This window comes from Carassius carassius, chromosome 31, assembly GCF_963082965.1.
Source record: "Carassius carassius chromosome 31, fCarCar2.1, whole genome shotgun sequence".
Classification (NCBI taxonomy): Eukaryota; Metazoa; Chordata; class Actinopteri; order Cypriniformes; family Cyprinidae; genus Carassius; species Carassius carassius.
This window is the reverse complement of record NC_081785.1, coordinates 5,731,998-5,743,010: the sequence shown is the minus strand read 5'-3', so window position 1 is coordinate 5,743,010 and position 11,013 is coordinate 5,731,998. Positions and strand designations below refer to the sequence as shown.

Below are 11,013 nucleotides of genomic sequence, written 5' to 3'. Positions count from 1 at the left end.
TGTTGGAACACATGCACTCAATCTGTGACAATGAGTAATATCTAATCGGTTTTATCTAATAACATTTATTATTATTATTTTTAACTTCCAAAAACATGGATTACAGTTTTTATTTATTATTAAAAAAAATAGAAAATTGGATTGCAACCACATTTCAGGCTGTTATACATTAAAACTGAATAAATCTGAAAAAAAAAAAACTGATCCAATTTTATAATGGTTGTATGTATATTAAGATTAGAGCAAGGGCAGAGTAGGCATAACAGCACTTAATCTCACTGTACCCCAAGGGAGCTGGCAAGCAATTATGTGAATTATCAGGTTGTCGCAGACAGCTCTTGCTTCTCCTTTGATTCTGATCCAAACGAACCATAATTTCACTGTTAGGTTCAAAAATAACTGTGAAAGATTCTCAAAGGCACAGGGTGGCACTGACATCAAAGTCTTATTTATCAGAAAATGGAGACTTTAAGATGCGAAAAATCCCTCAGCTCTGCATCTGTCCTACTAAAGCATCACTAGAACCTGCCATATTGTGTGTACATAGTGCACTTTGGAAATGATTGCTTGCAAGCTTTGTTTGATTAACTGAAGTCATTTCAGACACCAGGGATTGTTTGTCACTTCTGAAGCAGCTCAGTGTTGACAATGGAGTGTATATAGTAGTCTAAATCTACATCCAATAAGCTACATTTTAAAGTGGAATTGTCTAAAATGTATTGTGGCTTTTATTTTGAGACGTGCAGACCCAGCACTACATCTTTTTACTTTTACTTATTTTTACTTTTTAATTTTATTGATGCCGTCTTGTGGAAATTCACAAGAAAAGGTTCCTGAAGTATATGCTGATTATGAACATATCGATATTCAAGATGCATTCAGAAAACTGCACAAACACATCACTACTGTGTGCCTACTGTAGCCAGACTCTTCCCTCGCAACCCATTCATTTGAATTCAAACAGTGCCCTCTCATGGCTGCGCATGCGACTATTAGAAAAAAACTAATTTTAATGAATAAAAATAAGAAACACATCTTCTGTAGGACTAAAACGACAACGATATATTGCTGTAGGCATTTTGCATTTTTTGTAACTTATTTTTCTGTATGTGACAATTGTGAGCTGCAACTGAACTTATATCACACATATTTATTTTGCTCTCAAAGAAAACATTAATCTCCGCAGAGGAAATCAAATGTGAAATTAGCTGATGAAAACTGTAACAAACAATGAATGAGGCGAACACTACGTAAACGCTACCTAATTATTATTCATGAGTACAGTCTTCGCCATAATAGAATTCGTAAATTCATCTCCCGTCCAGTAGAGTGCAGTAAAGCTCGCTCATATCTACAATTGCTGAATAAACAAGACAGAAGCAAATACTGGTGACTGACACTGATCTTTCCGCGTTAGTTTAAAGTGTCAGATATATTCATATATTTATAAAACAACTCAACAGAGGTATGATGCTGCATATTTTTTAAAATGCAATAAGTATAAAATTATGTTATTGTTTAATTTCAGTCTCAGTTATACATGTGTCAGTGTTAAATAGCTGTTCCATGTGCCTCTTTTCTATGAGATTTTGTAATAACAATGTTCACTGGTTCCCGTTTTAGCTCTAAAAATATGAATTATTTGTAACAGCAATTTATTGATTTTTTAATGGAACACGTGTTGATTATTTTAATACGTTTCATTTGATAGGTAGCCATTTAAATGCAATGACATGCATGCACTTGTCATATATTTAAGTGTTATGTTCAACATACATATATATCAACATACTAATACTGTCTATTTAAATGAATACAGTGAATTTCACAAATATTCTTTTGGCTAAAATCGATGTAGAATTGACTTATAAGTTGATAGAAAAAACTGTTAAAATTACCCTTCTATCTTATTGTACGTGTACTTAGTATAAAAAGCAGCGTAGGCTAAGAGTTAATGATTAGTGTAGTAAAAGTAAGTTGTGCAACTAAATGTAGGCTACGAGTCTTTTCACAGACTGAGTTTTATTTAAACGTGTATATTTTTTATTTCATTTATATTAACAAATAATTGTAATACATGAAAATATATATCATATATAATATATACACGTAAATAAAATCAATTTATCTAGTGAGTTATTTATTTATTTTACAGCTATTCTAGTAGAAGCTTGGAGATGAAGAATGGACCTTGAGGGTTTCAATTAACATATTTGTTCCACCATTGACTGAACATCTTCGGTGGAATGGACTTTAACTATCCTCCAGGGTAATGGCACGTTTTAGGCGTAAATCATGTTGTGCACTTTTCGCATTAGCCTTGGCCGTGTTTATTATAACAGTCATCTTAAAGTCTCTGAGCCCTGAGGATAATCAATTTGGCAGTCAGCTTGCATTAAGACTTATTCCACCTCCGGGACAAATGGAACAAGATAACAGCGTTGTTGTGTCTGCTAAACCTGCACAGATGATACCAGCAGAGAAAGCTGATAGAATGGAGAACAAAATGCAAGATTTTCCTGAGCCAAATTACAATGTGCACACTTTCTACTATGTGTGGTATGGGAACCCGCAGTTTGATGGAAAATATGTTCACTGGGATCATCCACTCTTACCACACTGGGACCCCAAGGTGGCCTCAGGTTATCCGACAGGACGACACCAGCCTCCTGATGACATCGGGGCCAATTTCTACCCGGCACTAGGTCCATACAGCTCCAGAGATCCATCAGTTTTAGAGGAACACATGCGACAGCTGAGAACAGCTGATGTTGGTGAGAATCATCTTTGAAACATTTCCTGTACTGTATTTGCTCCATCTACTGAATATTTTTTATTTTATTTTAGGTGTTCTAGCAGTTTCATGGTATCCACCTAGTATGAATGACGACAATGGTGAAGAAATTGATAATTTGCTGCCTTTGGTTCTGGATGCAGCTGACAAATATCAATTGAAGGTGGTGTACAGTAGATACAGATGGAGGTTTGAAATGCATAGTCTTTGCTTTTGTGTCTCATGCATTTATTTTTTTATTGTCCCTGACAGGTTGCTTTTCACATTGAACCATACAAAGAGCGAGATGATGCAAATATGCATGAAAATATTAAATATATTGTGGAGCGGTATGTTTGATGCTTTTCATTCAACTCTATCTATTCATACTTAGAAAACATACATATAAGAAATAACACTTTCAGTTTCTTAACATTAGTTAAAACTATCATGTATCAGCTGACACTGACAATACTTCTACAACATTTATAAATCTAGGTTAATATTAAAGGAGAAGTTCACCTAAAAATGAAAATGTACTGAAAATGTACTTACCTCACGCCATCCATTGTGTAGATGCATTTGTTTCTTCATAAGAACTGATTTAGCATTATATCACTTGCTCACCAACGGATTCTTTGCAGTGAATGGGTGCCGTCAGAATGAGATTTCAAACAGCTGATAAAAACATCACAATAATCCACACGACTCCAGTTCATTATTTAACATCTTGTGAAGTGAAAGGTTTTGTGTTTGTAAGAAACCAATCAAGGATTAGTTCACTTCCAGAATAAACATTTCATGATAATTTACTCACCCCGATGTCATCCAAGATCTTCATGTCTTTCTTTCCTCAGTCGCAAAGAAATTAAGGTTTTGGAGGAAAATATCCCAGGATTTTTCTCCATGGACTTCAGTGGTGGCCAATGAGTTGAATGTCCAAATTGTATTTTCAATGCAGCTTCAAAGAACTCCACATGAAGTCTTTTCTAGCGAAACTATAATTTTCTAAAAATGTATATATATTTTTAACCACAAATGCTTGTCTGTGTGTTTGCAATTGTTTATTTCAATCATGCAGCTCTATATTTCACAGGACATTAATCGATGTACTGGAGTCATGTGGATTACTTGTGAATTCGTGTGATGTTTTTAAACTCTCATTCTGACTGCACCCATTCACTCCAATTGTAATCTAAATAATAAATATAGAAAATCATTCCTCAGAGGTGTTTTATAGCATTATTGTTTATTGTATTTTACAGGTATGGAAACCATCCTGCTTTTTATAGATACAAAACAAGCACTGGCAAATTTCTTCCACTGTATTATATATATGACTCCTACTTACAAACTCCAGATGTTTGGGCACAGCTGCTAAAGCCAAACGGTATATCGACAATCAGGAACACACTTTATGATGGCATCTTCATTGCTCTTCTTGTGGAAGAAAGCCATAAGAAGGACATACAGACTGCTGGATTTGATGGACTCTACACATATTTTGCCACCAATGGCTTTACTTATGGCTCCTCACATCACAACTGGAGATCCATCAAAACCTTCTGTGACTATAATGACTTGGTATTCATTCCAAGTGTAGGGCCAGGTTATATCGACACTAACATTAGACCTTGGAACTCCCAGAATACAAGGAACCGCCTTAATGGCAAGTACTATGAGACCTCATTTAATGTGGCTGTGGAGGCAAGGCCACAAATCATCTCTATAACTTCATTCAATGAATGGCATGAAGGAACGCAAATCGAAAAGGCCATTCCAAAGACATGGGGTAAAACTGTGTATCTTGACTACCTTCCTCATAAACCTACAGTTTATTTAGAGATAACGCAAAAATGGGCTAGAAAATTCAGTGAGGAGCAGAAGAAATGGCTGGAGTAAAGAAAAGTAAATTATTTTAAAGAGCAATACTGCTTTAAAGAAGTGCTTACAAGGGCCATGGTTTGTTTTATTTTGTTCTGTTTGAGTTGTGTGCAGTTTGATTTACTTACATGCCTTTTACAACTGTGTATGATAACTTGACTGATTAAATATTAGTACTAAATCGTAATCAGAGATATTCTACCTTGAAATTGTAAATAAAACCTAGTTCTACATTATACTGTTTTTAACTACACTGAAAAAATGATGTAAAAAACAATTTTCACTCAGAAATTGCTAGTACATTTCACAAATAATTACAAAGAAAAAACAAATAACTGAAATAAAAATGATTGTTATAATATACTGTGTACTTATCTTAAAATTGAGTTTTAAATAGATTACATTTGTTTGTAAATATGCATTTTAATCTACTGTCCTATGGAAAGTCTTTAAAGATTCACATGACATTCATAAACTTTCTTTCTCAGAACAATACAATAACACACTGTGTCACATGCTTTAAATTTTAATGTAAGTGCATAGTAATAAAACCACCTAATATAAAGTGTGACCAACATAACTGGCAGTTTCCCTGGCATCAAAATGAAATAAATTGATTATTTCTTATATGAATGGAAGTTTTTAAATGAACAATAATTTTTTAAAAATAAAAAACACTGTGTTGTGCATTTTCATTCAAAATATCCATATATTCCATCAATATATTTAACAGTTTTCTGTGGAATGCAATGGATTCAAACAGCAATATGGAATATAAAAGTAGGCCACGGTTTATTTTGTTATTTTTGTATCGTAGGCATTTGTTTTACTTGCATGCATTTTAAAACCACGTTTTTTTCTATACATAACATGCATGTATTTATAAATGTATTTATACACATCTGACTGTCATAGGCTGTAAGCCACTGAATGCAAACAGCAATAATAAACAAAGGGATAATCCACGAGTACATACATAATCCAGTGTAACGCAGTTACAAATTTAATTTCCCCTTCCATGCATATCTTTGCATTCTTGCATGTATTAACTGCACACACACACGCACGCACGCCCATATACGCACACACATCTAAATCTATAATTACATCCATATGGACAGCACGGGGACATTATTATACATCACATCACACCGCGTTACGTGGGGTCCTTTCCAGCGATGCACTTGCTCGCGTTCTCCGTTTCTGACCCATAGGATCGTACATTTTGACTTGCACGCGCTGATTTGAGTCTGTCATCACTGCGGACACATTGCAATATGCAGTGAAGCACTGACGCGAACGCTATGGGTCCAGGTAGCCTACATCCTATCCGAATATTGCCATCATTGGAGATTTTTCAGCACCATCCCGATATGCGAGGTATGTGGGATGTAGATAAAAGAAGAGCATGATGTGGCTTTCCCTCGAGGATGTTTGCTGATGGACAGGTGAGACAACCGATTTACCGATATGAATATTACCTGTAGGTATGCTTTGCATATATTGTAGGACACGACTTCAGGTTTTAAATATCACGCACTGCGTGCACAACAATTTTTTCATTCATCTCTTTGGGGATTTTTGAGCTATAATAACTAAACATGGCAGGGACGATCATTCTCAAGGGATGCTTCATGCGCCCTTTTTGGATAAAATGCGGTTTTGCTTAAAACAGACAAAGCAGTCGAGATGTTGGAAATAGGAAACGTGTCATATTTAAGGAATAGCCATATTTTGTGTCAGATGTGTGTGACAGTCTGTTTTAAGATGACCTTCAGCATCACTGGCGAAAACATAACACCTTGCACGGTATTATACGTTCATTTTGTTTATATGAACGATTTTAGATGTGTGTTCATTAAATATTTTACCACCATATCACTGATGGGACAGACATGAATTGGTAAAGCTAAATAAACTACAGAAATGCTTCATATTTAATGGTTCTTCTTTTCATCTTCATGTCCTTCATCCACATCTTCTATTTATTAGACGTCAACACCGAGCCAACTACAAGCATGCAACTCTGTGTCCCAAATACATCACAATACATTTAAAACATAAGGCCTTTCTTTCTCAAAGAATAGTCACCGTTTGTGTCTCCGAGAGACACAAATATGCAACCTCAATGATCTTTGTTCACTTTAATAAAATCATGCATCATATGTGTGGCCAAAAATATGTAAATATATACAGTTAGCAATTAGGAAACAAGATATGAAATGCCAAACTCTTAAATGATCCTCCCCTCAGGCCTTTAAATAGCTGATTATTGCCCAAAGTTTGTGAACTCTGAGAAATATATAATCCATGAGCATAATTATATTTGTACTGGATGTGAGCAATGTTTGATTTAGCATATGTATGATATATTTCCCAGAAGCCCTGTCTGTGTCCGCTCTTACATAGAGCTTTTGCTGTGATGCTGAGATTGCTGAGATGATTGAGTCACAAATTCACTGATAAACCTTTTAAACAGCTCTTCCATGTGTCCACACTTGGATTAATAGCGAATGGACACTGCAGAGATTAAAAAAAGATCATTTCTCAGCCAACAGTGTTGTGTAGTGTGTGTAAAACCCCACTGCTGAAATGCATTATGAATATGAGATGAATGAGTAACAGGTGTGTTAGATGGAATATTTCTCACAGGAAATATCACAAATCATTTTATTGTCATGTTGCCTATTTTAGTCCACATACATGTACAATTTAAAAGTGGTAACAAATTGCAATGAGGTAACATTAACATTATTTAATGTGTCACCTGATATTACCTAACAATGAGCAATACATTTGTTATAGAATCTATTATTGTAACTAATGTTAACAAATGGAACCTTATTGTGAAGGGTTGCTGTGAAAGTTAATAGAAAGAAATGTGACTCATTGGTTGTTAATTGATTTCTATTAGCACATTTATTAAACAGAACAGGTTGATGATTTTTTTTCATTAGCAGATGTGAAACTGTACTGTAAATTGAGCTGTTGATTCAGTCCATTGAAGTGAATTGAATGTTTATTTTAATTTTTAGTGGTATGTTTTGATAATAATGTTTTTTTAAGCCTCTTGAAGTCATTGGTTCACTTTTGAAGAATTTGGATGTAATGTGCAGTGTGGTTTTAAGAAAGACTGGGAAATGTATTGAATTATAGTAGTCCCATGGTTTTCATTAAAAAAAAAAGAAAAAGGAAGGAAAGTAAAAAGATTTTGGATTCTGTTCTGGTAATGTATTCTGAAAACAAAATCTAGTGTTTCAAGATCCTTAAACTGTAAGCTCATTTTAACATCTTGTCAAGGTGAAAATTTGGTGTAAATATAGGCCTTTTGATTCTATAATCTGTTGACATCCTAAAGATGGCAGTGTTTCCATATGTATAACTGATTGTCTAATTGTCCTTGTAATAATCCAGAATTATTTTTGAGTATGCAATCCCACAACAGGCCCAGGACCACCAGACGATGAGGGAGGTGCATCTCCCTAAATATTCTGAACAGTGGTCAAACAATATGGAGTTTTTCAATGACAAAATCTTAAACTTTCACATTTGTATGCCCCAGTCTAAAATGTTTGTTTACACCCTTTCTACACAAAGTGATAGATATTGATATTCAGTTTTATAGTCAGTCTGCAGCTTTATACATTAAAATGCTTGACATCTGATAGTTGATATTGATTGTACAGTGATGCAATCTATTTTCTGTCTTTTTCCCCTCATGAGAAGACCTCTGATTTTAAGACTGACAGTCTTCTGGTAATAAAAAGAAGAACTTGGAACATACAATCATTTTACCTTCTGAATATCAGCAAATCTGTCAGGTGAATTTTTAAGATTATTTTCTTTGCATTTAAATTGGTATTCATCGTGCTTGTGATTAGTTGATTAATTAGTCATGTTAAATATATAAATCATATTTTTTTTCCTCTCTAAATAATGATGTGACACATATAATCATCTGATGGATGAGACACCTTAACATATATATTTCAAATGACACGCGCATCAAGTAATTTTCCCAGTCTCAACTCACAACTGTTTTATGGAGATTTTGTCTACTGAACATTTTACAGAAAGACGTTTCGATTTGTTGTTAAACAATAGTACAATAGATTGAATGCACTGTACTTCTATCACTTACAGCCTTGTTTTCATACCTGTCAAAAATTAAATAGTGCATTGACTTATATAGGCAGGTCTATAAGGTCTATAAGGAGCTGTTTCATATAATGACCCTTTTTTGCCTTTTGATCTTCATCTACTTCCTCTTTAAAGGCCAGAGTATGCCATCGGCACCAACTTACAGAATCCTACGACCCCTCCTGCTTGGTATCTTTTTATTAGGATGCTTTGTGACTTTGTTTTTAATGTACATCAAACCATCTACGAGCTGGTTGTCAGGCCCGGTCGAGTCAGAAACGTCCACAGCCCGAGTGAAGAGCCTCCTTTCCACCAGAAGTGTACAGAACCAGACCACCATCCTGGTTTGGCTTTGGCCTTTCGGTGAAACGTATGACCTGAACGTCTGTAGCTCTTTGTTCAATATTGATGGCTGCTTCATCACTGCCGACCGAAACCTTTACAACAAATCTGACGCCGTGGTCATACATCACAGGGACATCACCAGCGACCTGTCCAACATGCCACCAACATATCGGCCCACGTTGCAGAGATGGATTTGGATGAACTTCGAATCACCTTCGCATTCATCTCAGTTACCTGGAATTGAAAACTTGTTTAATTTGACTCTAAACTATCGGCGGGATGCTGATATAGAAGTGCCTTATGGATCGATTGTCACAGCCCAAGGACAGGAGGACTTCGTGCCACCAAGCAAGAACAAGCTGATTTGTTGGATCGTCAGCAATTGGAACCCAGACCACGTCAGAGTGAAATACTACAATGAACTCTACAAGCACATCGAAGTTCATGCATATGGACAAGCATTTGGTGAGTACATTTCCGACCAGGACTATTTCCCTACAATTGCAAGTTGTAAATTCTATTTGGCATTCGAGAACTCAATTCACAAAGACTATATCACTGAGAAATTGTACAACCCACTTTCCATTGGCACTGTACCCGTTGTGCTTGGACCACCAAGGGAGAACTATCAGAACTTTGTGCAGGGAAATGCTTTCATCCACATTGATGACTTCCCATCTCCAAAGGAGCTGGCTGATTACCTCCTGTTCCTTGACAAAAATGAGGAGCTTTACCTGAAGTACTTTGACTGGCGTAAACACTTTAAGGTGAAAAAGGCATACTTCTGGGCTGAACACACGTGTCTGGCTTGCGATTACATTACAAGGCACAATGAGTACAAATCAATTAACAATCTTGACAAATGGTACTGGGGTTAATCCACACTGAAACACTGGACCAGCTTAATGAAAGTTGCTTGACAATAAGAGCTTCATGTAACTTCATGAGGGTTAGTTGTGAGCACTTACAGACTTTTATTTTTGTAAAATGTAAAAAAAAGTAGATTTACATTTATTTTGTGTTTGGTTTCATGTGTTTATTAATCTGGATGCAAATGATGCATTTTATAGTTTAATAAGTTTGTATTTATTTGGAAAGCTGATTTTGACCAAAATGCACAAAAAGCGTTATTTCACCCAAAAACAGAAATTCTGTCATTTACATACGTACTTTTCATTCCAATCTTGTATGACCTTTTTTTCTTCTGTGGAACACACACACACACACACACACACACACACACACACACACACACACACACACACACACAAAGATATTTTTTAAATTATATTTTAGATGCAAATCATGCATTTTAGAGTTTATTAAGTATATATTTATTGGGAAAGATGATTTTGACCAAAATATACAATTTGCATTTGAAGGGACAGCTCACCCAAAAATCATTTACACAGCCTCATGTCATTCCAAACCTGTAAGACTTGTAATTATTTTGAGGAACATAAAACAAGATATTTTGGAGAGTTTTTTATTTATTTATTTATTTTTTTTATGGAATCCTGTTTCCGCCATAAAAATTTTTTGAATTTTGACTTTTTATCTCATAGTTCTAAGAAAAGTCAGAATTATGAGATATATAATGTAATTGCAAGAGAAAGGTCAGAACTGAGAGATAAAAAGTCACAACTATTTTATTTTTCATTCTTCAGGGATACATAAACTCAGAATTCTGAGAAACAAAGTCTGAATTGTGAGATAGTGTATAAACGAAGAAGAGAGAGATGTAAACTTGTAAAGAAAACTGTTAGAATTTATGAGTTTGAAAAAATGGGCTTCCATAGTTTTTTTCCAACACAGTGAAAGTTAATGGGGTCCAAAATAACACACAAAAGTAATTTAATTTGTGTTCTGCA

At 35.0% G+C, this 11,013-nt stretch overlaps 2 protein-coding genes across 2 annotated transcripts; both read left to right on the top strand.

Moving 5' to 3' along the window:
• The first annotated feature begins 1,386 nt into the window (after positions 1 to 1,386).
• LOC132111414 (glycoprotein endo-alpha-1,2-mannosidase-like) lies at positions 1,387 to 5,383 on the top strand. The gene is made up of 5 exons (XM_059518681.1): positions 1,387 to 1,465; positions 2,156 to 2,774; positions 2,848 to 2,957; positions 3,047 to 3,123; positions 4,039 to 5,383. The coding sequence occupies exons 2-5, from the start codon at positions 2,273 to 2,275 to the stop codon at positions 4,673 to 4,675; spliced, it is 1,326 nt and encodes a 441-aa protein (XP_059374664.1). The 5' UTR covers positions 1,387 to 1,465; positions 2,156 to 2,272; the 3' UTR covers positions 4,676 to 5,383.
• A 324-nt stretch (positions 5,384 to 5,707) lies between these two features.
• Positions 5,708 to 10,336, top strand: LOC132111413 (4-galactosyl-N-acetylglucosaminide 3-alpha-L-fucosyltransferase 9-like). The gene is made up of 3 exons (XM_059518680.1): positions 5,708 to 6,105; positions 8,384 to 8,478; positions 8,933 to 10,336. The coding sequence occupies exon 3, from the start codon at positions 8,941 to 8,943 to the stop codon at positions 10,018 to 10,020; it is 1,080 nt and encodes a 359-aa protein (XP_059374663.1). The 5' UTR covers positions 5,708 to 6,105; positions 8,384 to 8,478; positions 8,933 to 8,940; the 3' UTR covers positions 10,021 to 10,336.
• Positions 10,337 to 11,013: the final 677 nt, after the last annotated feature.